The 20215-nt window shown below is 38.1% G+C and overlaps 1 protein-coding gene and 1 pseudogene across 10 annotated transcripts in view; one reads left to right on the forward strand and one right to left on the reverse strand.

Moving 5' to 3' along the window:
- Positions 1-20215, forward strand: part of ATRX (ATRX chromatin remodeler) — a 286342-nt gene that overhangs the window by 200227 nt on the left and 65900 nt on the right. Inside the window, exon 26 of one of the 10 annotated variants that reach the window (XM_061409668.1) lies at positions 15460-17467. The exons of the other annotated variants lie outside the window; for them this stretch is intronic. Within the exon in view, the coding sequence (XP_061265652.1) occupies positions 15460-15533 (74 nt within the window). The 3' untranslated portion in view covers positions 15534-17467. Of the gene's footprint in view, positions 1-15459; positions 17468-20215 lie in introns of those variants that run through there. 10 annotated transcript variants of the gene reach the window in all.
- Positions 3192-3703, reverse strand: LOC133243138 (large ribosomal subunit protein uL16-like; annotated as a pseudogene).

Here is a 20215-nt window from a genome sequence, read left to right on the forward strand (position 1 = left end):
CTGGGCAGTCAGTTGAAAACCACCTGGGAAGTACTTACCATTCTAGGTACCATTAAGAACATTTGTGACTCATGGGAAGGGTCCAAAATATGAACATTAACAGGAGTTGGGAAGAAGTTGATTCCAACCCTCATGGATGCCTTTGAGGAGTTCAAGACTTCAGTGGAGGAAGTCACTGCTGATGTGGAAATATTATAGCAAGAGAACTAGAATTAGAATTGGAGCCTGAAGATGTGACTGAATTGCTGCAATCTCATTATAAAACTTTAAGAGATGAAGAGTTGCTTCTTGTGGATGAGCAAAGAGAGTGGTTTCTTGAGATGGAATATGCTCCTGATGAAGATGCTGTGAAGATAGTGGAAATGACAACAGAGACTTGAGAACCTTTCTTAAACTTAGTTGATAAATCCGTGGCAGGGTTTGAGAGGATTGACTCCAATTTTGAAAGGAGGTCTACTGTGAATAAAATGGTGTCACATGGCATCACATGCTACAAAGAGATCATTCATGGAACGAAGAGCTATTATTGATGCAGCAAACTAAATTTTTTAAGGAATCGCCACAGACACCCCATTATTAGGAACCTGACTGTCAGCAGCCGTCAACATGGAGGCAAGACTCTCCACCAGCCAGAGCAATTATGACTCGGCTTCAGTGAGATGAAGTTTAGTATTTTTTAGCAATAACTACTTTTTAATTAAGGTATGTGCATTGTTTTTTTAAGATATAATAGTATTGTATACTTATAGACTAGAGGATAGTATATAAGGGCTTACTAGGTGGAGCTAGTGGTAAAGAACCCATCTGCCAGTGCAGGAGACGTAAGAGATGCAGGTTCGATCCCTGAGTCAGGAAGATCCCCTAGAGGAGGGCATGACAACTAACTCTAGAATTCTTGTGTGGAGAATCCCACAGATAGATGAGCCTTTTTGGCTATGAACTATAGGTTTGCACAGAGTCAGACATGACTGAAGTGACTTAGCAAGCAAGCATAGTATATAAACATAACTTTTACAAGTGCTGGGAAACCATGAAGCCATGTGACTCACTTTATTGGTCTATTTGCTTTATTGTGATGGTCTGGAACTGAACATGCAATGTTTCTGAGTTTTATGCGCTTGTTTTCAGAGTAAGCTTTATCAGTGAGCATTTATATTTGAAAACATAAAGTAGATTGAGGAATATGGTGGCACAGGAAGACGCTGTCTTTACCTACTCCCCTGAGCACACTGATCTACACCTACATAGAGTACACTTCTTCTTGAAGAAGATCTGAGGGCCCAATATGCTCATGCTACCAATCGAAGAACCACATAGAAACTAGTAGGAAAGTCAGAAACACAGTATCCATGGGACTCTCTCCTCTTTCAGGATGATCTACAGTAGAAAGATATATTGCTGAGGCATCCAAATGCAGACACACTCACTCTGGGAAACAGTGAAAAAACTTTAAAGGCACCTAGAGTATATGTAAAGGAAATCTGTTTACTAACCCTGAAGTTGCTGCCAAAATGACAGGGAACTGCTGGAGGTCTGGCTTGGGTTGGAGGCACTGATGATCACCATTGCCTGGAGTTGCCCCCCAGGACTCCTCCTGGCCTGTGACTGCTCTATCTTCAGCTGCCCCATCAAGGTAGCCTACAGCCCAGCACTCTTCAGGGATTGTTCCTGGACCATGTCCTCTCCAGCTCCAGCTATCCTTCTAAGGCAGCCTTATACACAGTACTTCGCAGGGGGCTGCCCCTGGACTGGGCCTGCTTCAGGCTCTTTAGTCCCACCACTGCAGTATTGGGCATATTGTTCCCCAGGGATTAACCCCTGTTGGTGCCCACTGCAGCCCCAGTCAGCCACAAAAGCCTTTAGGCCCAAGTGGTCTACCCAGGGAATGCTCCCATACAAGGCCTCTTCAAGATTAGGACAGGTAGTTGTTTCTCTTAATTTATAGAAATGTAAAGGAAATAAAAATAATGAGATAGAGGAATGTGGTCCAAATGAAAGAACAAAATAAAACCCCAGGAAAAAATAAACCTCAGTGAAACAGACATAAGTAGTTTACCTGATAAAAGATTTGAAACTGTCCTAATGGTGCTCACCAAACTCAGGAAAAGATTGGAGGAACTCACTGAAAGCTTTAACAAAGACTTAGAAAATACAAGAAAGAATCAATCAGAGCTCAGTACTGTAACTGAAATTTAAAAAGTTACACTTTATGGAATCAGAAGCAGATGAGATGACATAAAGGGACAAGCAATCTGATAGATAAAATAGTAGAAATTACCCCCATAAGAATAGCAATAAGAAGGGAAGGATTTTTAAAAAATGAGAGTGTATGAGCCATCTGTGAAACATCAACCATATTCACATTATGTGGTTCCCAGAAGGAAAGAAAGTAACAAAAAACTTACTTGAGAAATAATGGTGGAAAATATCCATACCTAGGGAAGGAAACAGATACCCAGGTATAGGAAACAGAGATCCCAAATAAGATGAACCCAAAGAGACTCATACCAAGGTCCATCATATTTAAAATGGAAAAAGGTTAAGATAAAAAAGAGAATTTTAAAGACAAGAGAAAAACAGCTGATCATATATCAATCAAAGGGAACTCCCATACCAACATACATCATATTTAAAATGGCAAAAGTTTAAGATAAAAAGAGAACTTTAAAGACAAGAGAAAAACAGCTAATCATATATCCATAGAAGGGGACTCCTATAAGCCTATAAGCTGATTTTAATGCAGAAACTTTGCAGTCCAGAGGGGAGTGCCAGGATGTATTTAAAGTGCTGAAAGAATAAAAATTTATAATCAAGAATACTCTACTTAGCAAGGTTATGATTGAGGCTTGAAGGGGGCGATAAGGAGTTTTTCAGACAAGCAAACAACTCTAAAGAAGTTCATAACCAGTAAAATGGCCTGAAATATTAAAGGGTCACTGTTAAGGGTAAAGGAAAAGGTCACAACTAGAAATAAAATACATGAAAGAAAAAAAATCACTGGTGACAGAAAATATATGTTAAAGGAATTAGATCAGTCACTTTAAAAAGCTAGTATGAAAGTTCAAAGAAAAAGTAGTAAAAAGAATATCAGGTATAAGTAAATAGTTATGGGATATACAAAATAAAAAGAAATTAAATATAGCAACAAAAAATAAAACATGACAGGCAAGTGAAAATGGAGTGCTTTTTTTTTTTTTTTTTGATTGATTGATTGACAGACTGGAAAGGAGGATTTAATGGTGGGCTTGAACAAGCAGTGGAGAACGCTAAGGCTGTTGTGATTCTGTGACCTGCCATTTGTCCAGAGGGGCATAATTAATGATGTATTTGACCCCACAGCCAAGTGGGATGAGTTGCTTTTCTGCCACCATCTGTTCAAATTCATTGACTTTAAACTTAGTAAATCCTCACCTTTTGGACAGGTGAATCTTCTGTTGGCCAGAGAACTAGAACTTGGCCCTGTGTAGGGCCTCAGTCTGTTCCTTATTCTTTAGCTTGGTGCTGATGGACATGATGACTTGACCAATGTGTACTGTGGCCACTGTGTCCTGGGGTGTTCCAAAGGCACCCTACATACCTTCTTAGAGCTTGTCAGCCTTGGCACAGGACACTGTCTTGTTGATGCAGATGTTGCAGAAGGGCGATGTGTTTGGACGTGGAAACCATCTTTGACATAGCTTTTCACCATGTACTTAGTACAAGTAGGGGCAGCCTCCAGTGGAGAACTGCTCATACTCATCTGACACTGCATGACCACAGAGTGGGAACTTTTGCCTCATGGTAACCACAAATCAAAAATAGCTACAATGGATACACAAAAAATAAAAGAATCCAAATGTGAAACTAAAGAAATCCATCAAAAAACAAGGGAAGAAACAAAGAGATTAAGACCGGAACAGAGAAGAACTGAAAACATAACCAGAAAACAAGTACAAAAATGGCAATAACTACATGCCTGCCATAATTATTTTAAATGCAGATTGACTAAATGCTTCAATCAAAAGACATAGGGTAGCTGAATGGATAAAAAAGTATGACCCATCTATATGCTGCCTGTAGCAGACTCCTCAGGTCTGAAGACACACATAAACCAAAAAAGAAGAGATTAAAAAAAAGATACTCCATCCAAATGGAAAAGTAAAGAATGCTGGGATAGTAATACTTATATCAGACAAAATAGACTTTAAAACAAAAACTATAAGAAAAGACAAGGAAGGGCATGCCTTTGTGATAATGGGGTCAATCCAACAAGAGGATATAACATTTATAATTATTCATATACCCAACATAGGAGTATGTAAATATATAAAGAAAATATTAATAGAAATAAAGGGAGAAATATACAGTAATACAGTAATAGAGGACTTTAATACTCTACTTACTTCAATGGATAGACCATCTAGACTCTAAATTGGTAAAGGACATATTCAGCAAGATGTATTTAATCAATATAGATCATTTCATTCAACAGCAGCAGAATACACATTTTTTTCAAATATACATGGAATATTTCTCAGGACAGATCACATATTATGTCAAAAAACATGCCTTAATAAATTTAAGAAGATTGGAATCATATCAAGCATCTTTTTAGATCACAGTGGTATGAAACTAGAAGTCACATAGAAGAAAACTAGAGAAAAACAGTAACATATGGAGGTTAAAAGACATGCTACTAAACAAGTAGTGGATCAACAAAGAAACCAAAGAGGAAATTAAAAAATGCATTGAGACAAATGGAAATGGAAACACAACATTACAAAATCTATGGGATGAAGCAAAAGCAATTCTAAGAGAAAAGTTCATAGTGGTACAGGCCTACTAGAAGAAATAAGAAAAATGTCAAATAAATTATGTAAATGTACATTTAAAGGAACAAGAAAAAGGACAGGCAAAGCCCAGTGTTTGTGGAAGGAATGAAATAATGAAGATTAGAGTGGAAGGAATGGAAATTGAGACTAAAAAAGTAAAATTCAATGAAATTTAGTGTTGTTTCTTTGAAAAGATAAACAAAATCAAACATTTAGCCAGACCTATAAAAAATGAGAGCCCAAATAAAATTAGAAATGAAAAGAGAAGTTACAACTAACATCAACAAAATAAAAAGAATAATGAGAGAGTACTAAATTGTGTGGCAACAAATTAGACAACCTAGGAGAAATGGATAAATTTCTAGAATTGCACAATCTTCTAAGACTGAATCATGAAGAGATAGAAGATCTGAATATTGAACCTATAGTTGAAAAACAAAAGTCCAGGTACAGATGGTATCACAGGTGAATTTGTGGGTTTGATTGCTGGGTTGAAAAGATCCTATGAAGGAAGGCATGACAACCAACTCCAGTATTCTTGCTTGGAGAATCCCATGGACAGAGGAACCTGGTGGGCTACAGTCCATAGGGTCACAAAGAGTTAGAAGCGACTTAGAACAACAACAACAACAACAATAAATGGTAATTTTACTTTTTTTCTTTGAGGAACCTCCATTCTGTTCTCCACAGTGACTGAAACAGTTTACATTCCCACCAACAGTGCAAGAGGTGATCCTTTTCTTCCCATCGTCTCCAGCATTTACTGTTTATAGATTTTTTGATGATGACTGTTCTGACTGGTGTTGAGTTGTACCTTATTGTCATTTTGATCTGCATTTCTCTAATAATTAGCAGTGTTGAATATCTTTTCATATGTCTATTGGACACATGTATTTCTTCTTTGGGAAAATGGCTATTTATGTCTTCCACCTATTTTTTGATTGAATTGTTTGTTTTTTGATATTGAGTTCTATGAGCTATTTGTGTAGTTTGGAGATTAATCCTTTGCAAAGAGCATTGGGGTGCATGTATCTTTCTGAACTAGTTTTCTTTGGATATATCCCCAGAAGTAGGATTTGAGAGCCATCACTATGAACAAAGTTAGTGGAGGTGATGGAATTCCAGTTGAGCTATTTCAAATCCTGGAAGATGATGCTATGAAAGTGCTGCGCTCAATATGCCAGCAAATTTGGAAAACTCAGCAGTGGCCACAGGCCTGGAAAAGGTCAGTTTTCATGGCACTTCCAAAGAATGCTCAAACTACTGCACAGTTGCACTCATCTCACACCCTTGTAAAGTAATTCTTAAAATTCTCCAAGCCAGGCTTCAACAATACGTGAACCGTGAACTTCTAGATGTTCAGGCTGGTTTTAGAAAAGGCAGAGGAACCAGAGATTAAATTGCCAACATCCACTGGATCATTGAAAAAGCAAGAGAGTTCCAGAAAAACATCTATTTCTGCTTTATTGACTATGCCAGAGCCTTTGACTGTGTGGATCACAATAAACTGCGGAAAATCCTGAAAGAGATGGGAATACCAGACCACCTGACCTGCCCCTTGAGAAACCTGTATGCAGGTCAGGAAGCAACAATTAGAACTGGACATGGAACAACAGACTGGTTCCAGATAGGAAAAGGAGTACATAAAGGCTGTATATTGTCACTGTGCTTATTTAACTTATATGCAGAATACAGCATGAGAAATGCTGGGCTGGAAGAAGCACAAGCTGGAATCAAGATTGCTGGGAGAAATATCAATAACCTCAGATAGGCAGATGACACCAGCCTTATGGCAGAAAGTGAAGAAGAACTAAAGAGCCTCTTGACGAAAGTGAAAAAGGAGAGTGAAAAAGTTGGCTGAAAGCTCAACATTCAGAAAACTAAGATCATGGCATCCGGTCCCATCACTTCATGGCAAGTAGATGGGAAAACAGTGGCTGACTTTATTTTTGGGGGCTCCAAAATCACTGCAGATGGTGATTGCAGCCATGAAATTAAAAGACGCTTCCTCCTTGGAAGGAAAGTTATGACCAACCTAGAGAGCATATTAAAAAGCAGAGACATTACTTTGCCAACAGAGGTCTGTCTAGTCAAGGCTATGGTTTTTCCAGTAGTCATGTATTGATTTGAGTGTTGGAATGTAAAGAAAGCTGAGCACTGAAGAATTGATGCTTTTGAACTGTGGTGTTGGAGAAGACTCTTGAGAGTCCCTTGGAGTGCAAGGAGATCCAACCAGTCCATCGTAAAGGAGATCAGTCCTTGGTGTTCATTGGAAGGACTGATGTTGAAGCTGAAACTCCAATATTTTGGCCACCTGATGAGAAGAGATGACTCATTTGAAAAGACCCTGATTTGGGAAAGATTGAAGGCAGGAGGAGAAGTGGACGACCGAGGGTGAGATGATTAGATGGCATCGCTGACTCAATGGACATGAGTTTGGGTAAACTCCGGGAGTTGGGGATGGACAGGGAGGCCTGGCGTGCTCCAGTTCATGGGGTCACAAAGAGTCGGACACAACTGAGCGACTGAACTGAACTGAACTGAGTGACTGACATACTGTTCTCTGTAGTTTCTGTACCAATTTACATTTCCACCTACAGTGTATAGGAGGGTTGCCTTTTCTACACACCCTCTACAGCATTCATTTTTTAATTTTTAAAAAGAAAATGTAGATTCTGTTTTTTTTAATGACTGTATATATATTGATTTATTGATTGATTTTTGGCTGTACTAGGTCTTCGTTGCTGCTCATGGTCTTTCTCTAGTTATGGTAAGCAGGGGCTACTTTCTAGTTGCAGTGTGTTGTTTTCTCATAGCAGTGGCTTCTTTTGTTGTGGAACACAGGCTCCAGTATTTTTGGCTGGCAGGCTCTAGAGCACAGGCTCACTGGTTATGGTTTATAGGCTTAGTTGCCCCATAGCATGTGCAACCCTCCTGGACCTCAAGGGATCGAGCCTGTGTGCCCTGCATTGGAAGGCTGACTCTCAACCACTGGACCATGAGGGAAGTCCTCTAGTATTTATTGTTTGTAGATTTTTTGATGCCAGCCATTCTGAGAAGTGTGGGGTGATATAAATTGTAGTTGTGATTTGCATTTCTTGAAAATGAGTGATGTTGAGCATCTTTTCACATGTTTGTGGGCCATCTGTGTATTTTCTTTAGAGAAATGTCTGCTTAGGTCTTCCACCCATTTGTTGGTTGGGTCGTTTGTTTTTTTTTTATTTTGAGCTGCATGAACTACTTGTATATATTTTAAGATTAATCCTTTCTCAGTTGATTCATTTGCAAATATTTTCTCCCATTATGAGGGTTGTCTTTTCATCTTGTTTTTGGTTTCCTTTCCTATGCAAATGCTTTTATGTTTAATTAGGTCCCATTTATTTATTTTCATTACTTTAGGAGATAGAAAGAATCTTGCTATGATTTGTGTCAAAGACTCTTCTGGCTATGTTTTCTTCTAAGTTTTTAATAGTGGCTTTGCATTTAGATCTTTAATTCATTTTGTGTATGCTGTTAGGGAGTGTTCCAGTTTTATTCTTTTACACATAGCTGTTCAGATTTCCCAGCACCACTTACCGAACAGACTGTGTTTTCTCCGTGTTGTCATAGATTAGGTGACCATAGGTGCATGGATTTATTTTTGGGCTTTCTATTCTGTTCCATTGATCTATATTTCTGTTTTTGTGCTAATATGGTAATACCTTGATTACTGTAACTTTGTAGTATAGTCTAAAGTCAGGGAGCCTCATTTCTCTGGCTCTGTTTTTCTTTCATAAGATTCCTTTGTCTATTAGGGGTCTTTTGTGTCTCCATACAAATTTTGAATTATGTGAAAAATGCCATTGGTGATTTGATAGAGACTTCACTGAATCTGTAGATTGCTTTGAGTAGTATAGTAATTTTCACAATATTGATTCTTCTAATCTAAGAACATTGTATATCTCTCCCATCTGTTTGTGTCGTCTTTGATTTCATCAGTGTCTTGTATTTTTTGCATACAAGTCTTTTGCCTCCTTGCTGTGGTGTGTACTGTGCTTAGTCACTCAGTTGTGTCTGACTCTTTGTGACGCCATGGACTGTATGTAGCCTGCCAGGCTCCTCTGTCCATAGGGATTCTTCAGGCAAGAATACTGGAGTGGGTTGTCACGCCTTCCTCCAGGGGATCTTCCCAGCCCAGGGATCGAACCCTGGTCTCCCACATTGCAGGTAGATTCTTTACCAACTGAGCCACCAGGGAAGCCTTTTGAGTCCTTAGGTATGTTTATTCCTAGGTACTTGATTCTTTTTGTTGTGATGGTAAATGGGATTGTTTCCTTAATTTCTCCTTCTCATCCTTCATTATTAGTATATAGGAATGTAAGAGATTTCTGTGTATTAATTTTGTATCCTGCAACTTTAATAACTCATTGGTTACCTCTAGTAATGTTCTGGTGGCATCTTTATGATTTTCCATGTATGTTATCTGTACACAGTGACAGTTTTACTACTTCTTTTCCAATTTGGATTCCTTTCATTTTTCTTCTCTGATTAGTATGTGTATAACTTACAAAACTATGTTGAAGAATAGGGGCAAGTATTGACACCCTCATCACCTTCTTGATCTTAGAGGAAATACTTTCAGTTTTTCACCATTGAGAATAATGTTTGTAGTGGGTTTGTCATATGTGGGCTTTGTTATGTTGCAGTAGCTTCACTCTGTGCCTACTTTCTGGAGAGTTTTAATCAGAAATGAATATTAAATTTTGTCCGTAACTTTTTCTGCATCTATTCAGGTTATTATATGGTTTTTATATTTCAATTTGTTAATATAGTATATTGCATTGATTGATTTGTGTATCAAAGAATCCTTGCATCCTTGGGAAAACCCTACTTGATTGTGATGTGTGATTCTTTTAATGTGTTTGATTCTGTTGGCTAGTATTTTGTTGAGGATTTTTGCATCTATTTTTTGTGATCTTTGTCTGGTTTTGTTATCAGGTTGATGGTGGCCTCGTAGAATGAGTTTAGGAGTATTGGAGCACCTCTCTACATAAGGCAAATGCTAACAGCTATAAAAGGGGAAATCGACAGTAACATATTAATGGTGGGGAACTTTAACACCACACTTACACCAGTGGGCATATAATCCAGACAGTTTATAAGGAAACACAAGCCTTAAATGAGACAGTAGAGCATTTAGAACTTAATTGATATTTATAGGACACTCCATCAAAAAGCAGCCAAATACACTTTCTTCTCAAGTGCACACAGAACATTCTCCAGGATAGATCACATTTTGGGTCACAAATCAAGTATCAGTAAATGTATGAAAACTGAAGTTGTATCAAGCATCTTTTCCAACGACAATGCTATGAGATTAGTTATGAATTACAGGCGAAAAACTGTAAGAAAAAGAAAAAAAACAACACAAACACATGGTGGCTAAATAATATGCTACCAGCTAACCAAGATATTACTGAAGAAATCAAACAGGAAATCAGAGAATACCTAGCAACAAATGACAACAAAAACATGACAACACCAAATGTATGGGACACAGCAAAGGCAATTCTAAGAGGGACGTTTATGCACTATAATCCTACCTTAAGGAACTAGAAGAATCTCAAATGAACAACCTACTTACATGCAAAGCAATTAGATAAATAAGAACAAAAAGCCCCCAAAGTTAGGAGAAGGAAAGAAATCATAAAGAGCAGAGTGGAAATAAATGAAGAAAAAATGAAGAAAACAGTAGCAAAGATCAATAAAACTAAAGGCTGGTTCTTTGAGAAGATAAAATTGATAAACCATTAGCCAATCTCATCAAGAAAAAAAAGCAGAGGACTAAAATCAATAAAAATTAGAAATGAAAAAGGAGAAGTTATAACTGACACTGCAGAAATACAAAACATCATAAGAGACTACTGTAAGCAAATATATGCCTATAAAATTGGCAACCTGGAAGAAATGGACAAATATTTAGAAAGATACAACTTGGTCTTTCAGGACTGAACCAGGAAGAAATAGAAAATATGAAAAGACCAATCAGAACCAGGGAAATTGAAATTGTGATAAAAAATCTTCCAGCAAACAGAAGTCCAGGACTAGATGGCTTCACAGGGAAGTTCTGTCAAACATTTAGAGAAGAGCTAACATCTGTCTTTCTCAAATTCTTCAAAAATTGCAAAGGGAGGAATATTCCCAATGGCATTTTTAGACTGAACTAGAACAATCCTAAAATTTGTATGGAACCAGAAATGTACTAAACAGCCAAAGCAATCTTGAGAAGAATTACAAAGCTGAAGATAACATGATTCCAGACTTAAAATTATACTACAAAGCTTTAGTAATCAAAACAATATAGTAGTAGCACAAAATCCAAGACATAGATCAATAGAACACAATAGGGAATTCAGAAAAAAACTCAACCAAGCTTCTATATCCCATTATCTATAACAAAGGGGACAGGAACATCCAGTGGGGAAAAGATAGTCTCTTGGAAAGATGTTGTTAGGAAAATTGGACAGCTATCTGCAAAAGAGTGAAACTGGACCAATTTCTTATATCACATATAAAAATAAACTCAAAATGGATTATAGACTTAATAAGACCTTAAATTTTAAAATTCTTGAAAGAAAGCATAGGCAGTAGGCTCTTTGACATGGGTCTTAGAAATTTTTTTGGGGATCTGTTTCCTTAGGCAAGGGCAATGGAAGTGAAATTAAAGAAATGAGACTACATCAAAGTAAAAAAGATTTTCTACAGTGGAAGAAACCACCAACAAAATCCAAGGCAACTTACTGAATGGGAGAACATATTGCATATGATATACCCTATAAGGGGTTGATATCCACAGTATATATAGAAGTCATACAACTCAGTATCAAAAACCAATTAAAAACTGATTAAAAACTGGCCAGAGGACCTGAAGTGATGTTTTTCCAAAGAAAAACTACAGACGGTTGACAAGAACATGGAATGACCCTCAACATCACAAATTATCAGCAGAATGCAAATCAAAAGCACAGTGAGATTCCACCACACACCTGTCAGAATGGCTGTTATCAAAATCAAGATACAACAAGTGTTGGTGAATATGTGGAGAAAAGGAAACTGTTGTGCAGTGCTGGTGGGAATGTAAATTGATGCAGCCATTATGAAAATATGAAGGTTGTTGAAAAAATTAAAAGAACTAACATTCACCACAAGATCCAGCATTTCCATTTCTGAGGAATACAAAGAGACTAAATAAAAAAAAAATATGTAGCCCATGTTCACTGCAGCACTATTTGCAATAGCCAGGATATGGAAGCACATAAGTGTCTATCAGTTGATGAATGGATAAAGATGGGGTATGTGTGTGTCTGTGTGTGTGTGATGGGATACTATTCAGCCATAAAAAGTGAAATCTTGTCATTTTCGCAACATGAATAGACCTACAGGCAAATGAAATAAGTCAGAGAAAGAAAAAAAAATACTCTGTGATTTCACTTATATGTGGAATGTAAAAAGCAAAACTAATAAGCAAACAAAACTAAGAACATAATACTCATAGATATCTAGAGCAAACTGGTGATTTCCAGAGGGAGGTACGTCGTGAGGGTGTGGATGAAATAGGTAAAGGGAATCAAGAGGTACAAAGAGATACAAACTTCCTGCTATAAAATGAGTAATTCATATGGATTTAATGTATACCTAGGGAATATAGTCAGTAATATTATAGCAACTTTGTACTGTGATGGATGGTAACTAGTCTTATTGTAGTTATCATTTCATAATGTATAAAACATTTAATCACTGTTGTATACCTAAAAGCTAATTATAAGTCAATTAAAAGCAAAATGTCTGTAATTTATTGTATGGGTATATACTTTGTATATGATGTAATATCATGATGTTAACATTCACATAGCACATTTATTCATTCAACAAATGTTGATTGTATTCTTACTATGTGTCTGGTACTGCTCAAGAAGCTTGGTTATATCAATGTACAAAATACACTTACAGAGTTTACCATTCTATTAGTACTGTTATTTATACACATAATATTTTAATGATATCCCACCTTTATTTCTAAGATTACAATGTAGCTTTTTAAGGAATATCCTTACTGTTCTCCATAGTGGCTATACTAATTTACATTTCCACCGGCAGTATAGGAGGGTTCTTTTTCAAACCCTGTCTAACATTTATCATTTGTAGACTTTTTGATGATTCCCATTCTGACCAGTGTGAGGTGATGGAGGTTCCATAAAAAACTAAAAACATATGATCTTACAATCCCAGCTCTGCACATATATCAGGAGAAAAACCATAATTTGCAAAGATATGTGCACCTCAGTGTTCATTGTGGCACAATTTGCAATAGCCAAGACATGAAAGCAACCTAAATGTTGATAAATGGATAAAGATGTGGTATGTGTATGTGTGTGTTGTTGTTTAGTTGTTTAGTCGCTTAGTCTTCTCTGACTCTTTTGCAACCCCATGGACCATAGCCCACGAGGCTCCTCTGTCCCTGGGATTTCCATGCAAGGTAGAATACCAGAGTAGGTTGCCATTTCCTTCTCCAGGGGATCTTCCTGACCCAGGGATCAAACCTGCGTCTTCTGGATTGGCAAGCAGATCATTTACCACTGAGCCACCAGGGAATCCCATATATATGTATATAGTGGAATATTACTCAGCCATAAAAATTCATGAAATAATGCCATTTACAGCAACATGAGTGGGCCTAGAGATTATCATACTGAGTGAAGTAAGTCAGAAAGACAAATGCCATCTGATATAATTTATATCTGGAAACTAAGAAAATAAAAATAATACGAATAAACATATGCAAAACAGAAATAGACCTACAGACATATAAAACAAACTCGTGGTTACCGAAACAGAAAGGGGGGTAAATTAGGAGTTGGGGATTAACATATACTTACTGCTGCTGCTGCTAACTCGCTTCAGTCGTGTCTGACTCTGTGCGACCCCATAGCCGGCAGCCCACCAGGCTCCCCCGTCTCTGGGATTCTCCAGGCAAGAATAGTGGAGTGGGTTGCCATTTCCTTCTCCAATGCATGAAAGTGAAAAAATCAAAGTGAAGTCGCTCAGTTGTGTCCGACTCTTAGTTACCTCATGGACTGCAGCCTACCAGGCTTTTCTGTCTATGGGATTTTCCAGGCAAGAGTACTGGAGTGGGGTGCCATTGCCTTCTCCAACATATACTTACTACTATATATAAAATAGATATTTAACAGGGACCTATTGTATGGCACAGGGAACTGTACTCAATATTTTACAATAAACTATAAGGGAAAAGAATCTGAAAAAGAATATATATATATATATATATATATCTGAATCACTTTGCTGTACACCTGATACTAACATAGCATGGTAAATCAACTATTCTTTAATTAAAGAAAAAAAGCTAAGAAGAGTAAGGGATGAAGTGGTACCCTGAAAAGAGGATGGAGTCAGGAAAGAGATTCAGTTTTAGGAGATGGTAACAAGGTATCTCCGATTCTTTAGTTCTGGTAGTCTTTTACTTTGGGATACACTTTGAAGATGATGATGATGGCTGATTGATAGGTGAATTTATAGCCTAATTCTTTCAGTCATTCTCTAGAATCAAAAATATATGATGTATATCTAATACACTGATACGAGGAATCAAAAAATAAGCAAAGGGGCCTGGTTTTCAGGGATGCTTGGCCTGGTGGGGAATGTTCTTCACTAGACTGGCAAATATGTTGCATTTCCAATAGAACCACTGAGTTTAGTACGCATAGAAACACCTGTGCTACCAAAACGGGATGGAGAGAGTATTCTTTAAGTTGCATTTAACAATAATCTACATTTCCAATGACTTCTCCCAATATTCATGTGTAGTAGAATTCTGGTATAAAATGAAGTTCTAAAGAAAAAAAACAACTATAGTGTATCTCGCTGCAGATATGGTGTTTAAATATATATTTGTATTGCTTCAAGAAATTAGAGTTAAAAGTTTTGCTTTCTATTTGTTTGTATTTCCTTTGTACCATACCTTGTAAGCATTTTTTTGATATCCAGGGTGGATATTTAGGAATGGCTTTGATTTATTAATTCACTGTTAATTGTCATGTATGCCTATACAATACAAAATTATAACAGAAGGAATGATTATTCTATGTCAATGATGAAATAAGAATATTCCACATGTAATATCTATTTGTAGGTTTTAATTATATATTCAGGATAATTATTAACTGGAGTATCCCATGTTTCAGGGGCCAGTTTTAATTTTTAGAGATTAAATATTGTCATTATATCCAATAGAATTAAAATTAGTATGAATCTGTTGTCTTTGCACAAAAATTTTCACCTGTGCTAAGTTTTGAGACTTCTTATTTTCTGCCACGTTTAAACCAGCTTTTTAATTTAATTGTTGACACTTTTACCATATATAAATTGCCTTTATTAAATTGGATAACCACTGCTGAAGTTGTTTGCACATCTGTCAAAATGTAAAATTCCCAAAGGCACTGATTATTTGCCAGTTGACTAATGGTAGAAAGGAATTTTAGTCAACATATGCTTGATAAGCTATGTGTCAGGAGTCTTCCAAACCACCCCCAGGTTTGGTAACTCACAGGACTTAGCAGATACTCATATTCAAAACTATGGTTTATTACAGCAAAAGGGTGTAAAGCAAAATCAGGAAAGGGAAAAGGCATATATGGATCAAAGTCCAGAGGAAAACAGGCATAATCTTCCAAGAGTCTTCTTCTAGTGGAGTCACACTGGATGTACTAATTTCTGCAGTAACATTTTATGGCAGTATGTGTGAAGTGTTGTCTACCAGAGGAGATCATTAAAAGCTAAGTACCCAAGGATTTTTAATGGGGACTGGTGACAATAGCAGTGTCTGCCTGGCTTTTAGCAAATATCAGACTCCTGAAACAAAAATAGGTATTGTTTTTCTAGAAGCCTAGGGCCAATGGTCCCTTCGTTTTCAGGGAAAATTTTACGTTAGTACAGGGGACTGTTTACCATTCAAGTTCCCAGATGATAGACAAGGGTCATTCTCTTAAGAAGGCTGTTCTAAGATGAAAGTTTTGTTGATGCTTGAAGGACAGTAAAATATACATGGAAGTTTGTCAAGAAAAGACGGAGGAATATAGTATAAGATACTCAAGGCATAGAATCATATTAAATATGTGACACATTAGGTAGTAGTTTATTGTGGTTTAAATATAAATGCATAATGAGGTCTGTAAAAGTAATGGGAATGCCAAAGAATGTTCAAACTACTGCACAATTGCATTCATTTCACATGCTTGCAAGATAATGCTCAAAATCCTCCAAGCTAGGCTTCAACAGTATATGAACTGAGAACTTCCAGATGTACAAGCTGGATTTAGAAAAGACAGAGGAATAGAGATGAAATTGCCAACATCCTTTGGATCACAGAAGTAAGAGAATTCCAGAAAAGCATCTACTTCTGCTTCATTGACTACTCTAAAGCCTTTGACTCTGTGGATCACAACAAACTGTGGAAAATTCTTAAAGAGATGGGAATACCAGACCACCTGACCTTCCTCCTGAGAAACCTATATGCAGGTGAAGAAGCAACAGTTAGAACCAGACATGGAACAACAGATTGGTTCCTAATTGGGAAAGGAGTACATCAAGGCTGTATATTGTCACCTTGCTTATTTAACTTATATGCAGAGTACATCATGAGAAATGCCGGGCTGGATGAAGCACAAGCTGGCATCAAGATTGTTGGGAAAAATATCAATAATCTCATATTTGCAGATGACAGCACTCTTATGGCAGAAAGAGAAGAGGAACTAAAGAGCCTTTTGAAGAAGGTGAAAGAAAAGAGTGAAAAGGCTGGCTTAAAACTCAGCATTCAGAAAACTAAGATCATGACATCCAGTCTCATCACTGCATGGCCAATAGATGGGGAAGCAGTGGAAACAGTGACAGATTTTATTCTCTTGGGTTCCAAGATCACTGCAGATGGTGACTGCAGCCATGAAATTAAGACACTTCTTGGAAGAAAACCTGTTACAAACTTAGCTTATTAAAGGGCAAAGACATTACTTTGCCAACAAAGGTCTGTATAGTTAAAGCTATGGTTTTTCCATTAGTCATGTATGAATGTGAGAGCCTCTTGATGAAGGTGAAAGAGGAGAGTGAAAAAGCTGGCTTAAGACTCAACATTCAGAAAACAAAGATCATGGCATCCGGTCCCATCTCTTCATGGGAAATAGATGGGGAAACAGTGGAAACAGTGTCAGACTTTATTTTTCGGGGCTCCAAAATCACTGCAGATGGTGACTGCAGCCATGAAATTAAAAGACGCTTACTCCTTGGAACGAAAGTTATGACCAACCTAGATAGCATATTGAAAAGCAGAGACATTACTTTGCCAACAAAGGTCCACCTAGCCAAGGCTATGGTTTTTCCTGTGGTCATGTATGGATGTGAGAATTGGACTGTGAAGAAGGCTGAGCGCCGAAGAATTGATGCTTCTGAACTGTGGTGTTGGAGAAGACTCTTGAGAGTCCCTTGGACTGCAAGGAGATCCAACCAGTCCATTCTGAAGATCAGCCCTGGGTGTTCTTTGGAAGGAATGATGCTAAAGCTGAAACTCCAGTACTTTGGCCACCTCATGTGAAGAGTTGACTCATTGGAAAAGACTCTGATGCTGGGAGGGATTGGGGGCAGGAGGAGAAGGGGACGACAGAGGATGAGATGGCTGGATGGCATCACTGACTCGATGGACGTGAGTCTGAGTGAACTCCAGGAGTTGGTGACGGACACAGAGGCCTGACGTGCTGTGATTCATGGGGTTGCAAAGAGTCGGACACGACTGAGCAACTGAACTGAACTGAATTTGCTGTTGATGGGCATAGCTGTGTTCCCTCCCTGTTGTTTGGCCTGAGGCCAAACTGTTGACTCCTGCCTCCACTCACAGGCAAGCCTGGCTCAGTTTCCCACTGGCCTGTAAAGTCAAATTCCCTGGGGGTTCTTGGTCCCTTTGCAAGATCTCCAGGTTGGGAAATCTCTTGTGGGTCGTAGAACTTTGTTAATAGTGGGAGAATTTCTTTGGTATAATTGTTCTGAAGTTTGTGTGTCCTTTGCTCGGAGCTGTATGGTGGGGCTAGTGGCAACCTCCTCCTAGAGGGCTTAGCCACATGCTGCGTGACTCCAGTCTGCTGCATCCAGAGCCCCTATCCCTACAGCAGGCCACTGTTGACCCGTGCCTCCACAGGAGACACTCAAAGGCAGGTCTTACTCAGTCTCTGAGGGACCTCTGGGTCCTGGTGCACTCGAGGTTTTGTTTGAGCCCTTCAAGCATCTCTGGCGTCTGTGGGGTCTGATTCGAAACATGATTTCACCTCTCCTACCATCTTGTTGGGGCTTCTCCTTTCTGCTTGGATGTGGGGTATCTTTTTTTTGGTGGGGTCCGACATTCTCCTGTCATTGATTGTTCAGCACTGAACTGCAGTTTTGGAGTTCTTGCAGAAAAAGATGAGCACCTATCCTTCTACTCTGCCGTCTTGCTATCAGCCAACTGGAAAAGGTCGGTTTTCATTCCAGTCCCAAAGAAAGGCAATGTGAAAGTATGTTCAGACTACTGCACAATTGCCCTCATCTCACACACTAGCAAAGTAATGCTCAAAATTCTCCAAGTGAAGCTTCAACAGTACGTGAACCTAGAACTTCCAGATGTTCAAGCTAGATTTAGAAGAGGCAGAGGAACCAGAGATCAAATTGCCAACATCTGCTCGATCATAGAAAAGGTAAAGGAGTTCCAGAAAAACATCTATTTCTGCTTTATTGACTACACCAAAGCCTTTGACTCTGTGGATAAGAACAAACTGTGGAAAATTCTTAAAGAGATGGGAATGTTGACCTTACCTGCCTCCTATGAAATCTGTATGCTGGCCAAGAAGCAGCGGTTAGAAACATGGAACAACAGACTGTTTCCAAATTGGGAAAGGAGTACATCAAGGGTGTATATTGTTACCTTGCTTATTTAACTTATGTGCAGAATACATCATGCAAAATGCTGTGGATGAAGTACAAGCTGGAATCAAGATTGCCCGCAGAAATATCAATAACCTCAGATGTGCAGATGACGCCACCCTTATGGTAGAAACCAAAGAGGAACTGAAGAGCCTCTTGAAAGTGAAAGAGGAGAGTAGAACAAGGTGGCTTAAAATTCAACATTAAAAAAACGAAGATCATGCCTTCTGGTCCCATCACTTCATGGCAAATAGGGAAACAATGGAAACAGTGACAGACTGTTTTCTTGGGCTCCAAAATTACTGAAGATGGTGACTGCAGCCGTGAAATTAAAAGATGCTTGCTCCTTGGAAGGAAAGCTATGCCAAATGTAGACAGCATGTTAAAAAGCAGAGACATTACTTTGCCAACCAAGGTCTGTCTAGTCAAAGCTATGGTCCTTCCTGTAGTCATTTATGGATATGAGAGTTGGAGCATAAAGAAAGTTGAGTGCTGAAGAATTGATGCTTTTGAACTGTGGTGTTGGAGAAGCCTCTTGAGAGTCCCTTGGACTGCAAGGGGATCAAACCAGTCAATCCTAAAGGAAATCAGCCCTGAATATTCATTGGAAGGACTAATGCTGAACCTGAAGCTCCAATACTTTGGCCACCTGATATGAAGAACTATATCACTGGAAAAGTTCCTGATGCTGAGAAAGATTGAAGGTGGGAGAAGGGGATGACAGAGGACAAGATGTTTGGATAGCATCACCAACTTGATGGACATAAGTTTGAGCAAGCTCCAGGAGTTGGTGATGGACAGGATAGCCTGGCATGCTGTAGTCCATGGTGTCACAAAGAGTTGGACATGACTAAGCGAGTGAACTGACTGAATTGAACCCAGGCTACCAACGATTCTCACATATTCCAGCTACATTATAAGTGACATGACAGTAAAAAGTTATAGAATGCCTGAAGAAACAATCAACATTAGGAAAAGTTAGCAACAAAAATTATTAGTTAACCTGACAAAGTTAACACAAAAATCAAACAGCATGATCAGAATGTCAAGAACCTGAGATAGTAAACAATTTATAAAGTAGGAATGTTTAATGTGATATTTTATAAATCATTAGCATAACTTTATACCAGAAAATTTTAAACTTATATGAGATATATACATTCTAGAAAAATAGAATACCAACTGGTTTAATGCAGTTATTTCATAGTATCCAAAAAATGAAAAAGAAACTAAATGTCTGTGATCAGGAGAACTAAAAAATTACAGTATAGTGATGTAGTAGAATACCATATATGGCAGAATTATTGAATCAGTCTCACTTTGAATGGAAAATGAAAACTATATTCAGTGAAAAAATATATTCAGTATAAAAGTATGTATCTGTTCAGTTCAGTTGCTCAGTTGTGTCT

The sequence above is a fragment of the Bos javanicus genome, chromosome X, assembly GCF_032452875.1.
Source record: "Bos javanicus breed banteng chromosome X, ARS-OSU_banteng_1.0, whole genome shotgun sequence".
NCBI classification, from domain to species: Eukaryota; Metazoa; Chordata; class Mammalia; order Artiodactyla; family Bovidae; genus Bos; species Bos javanicus.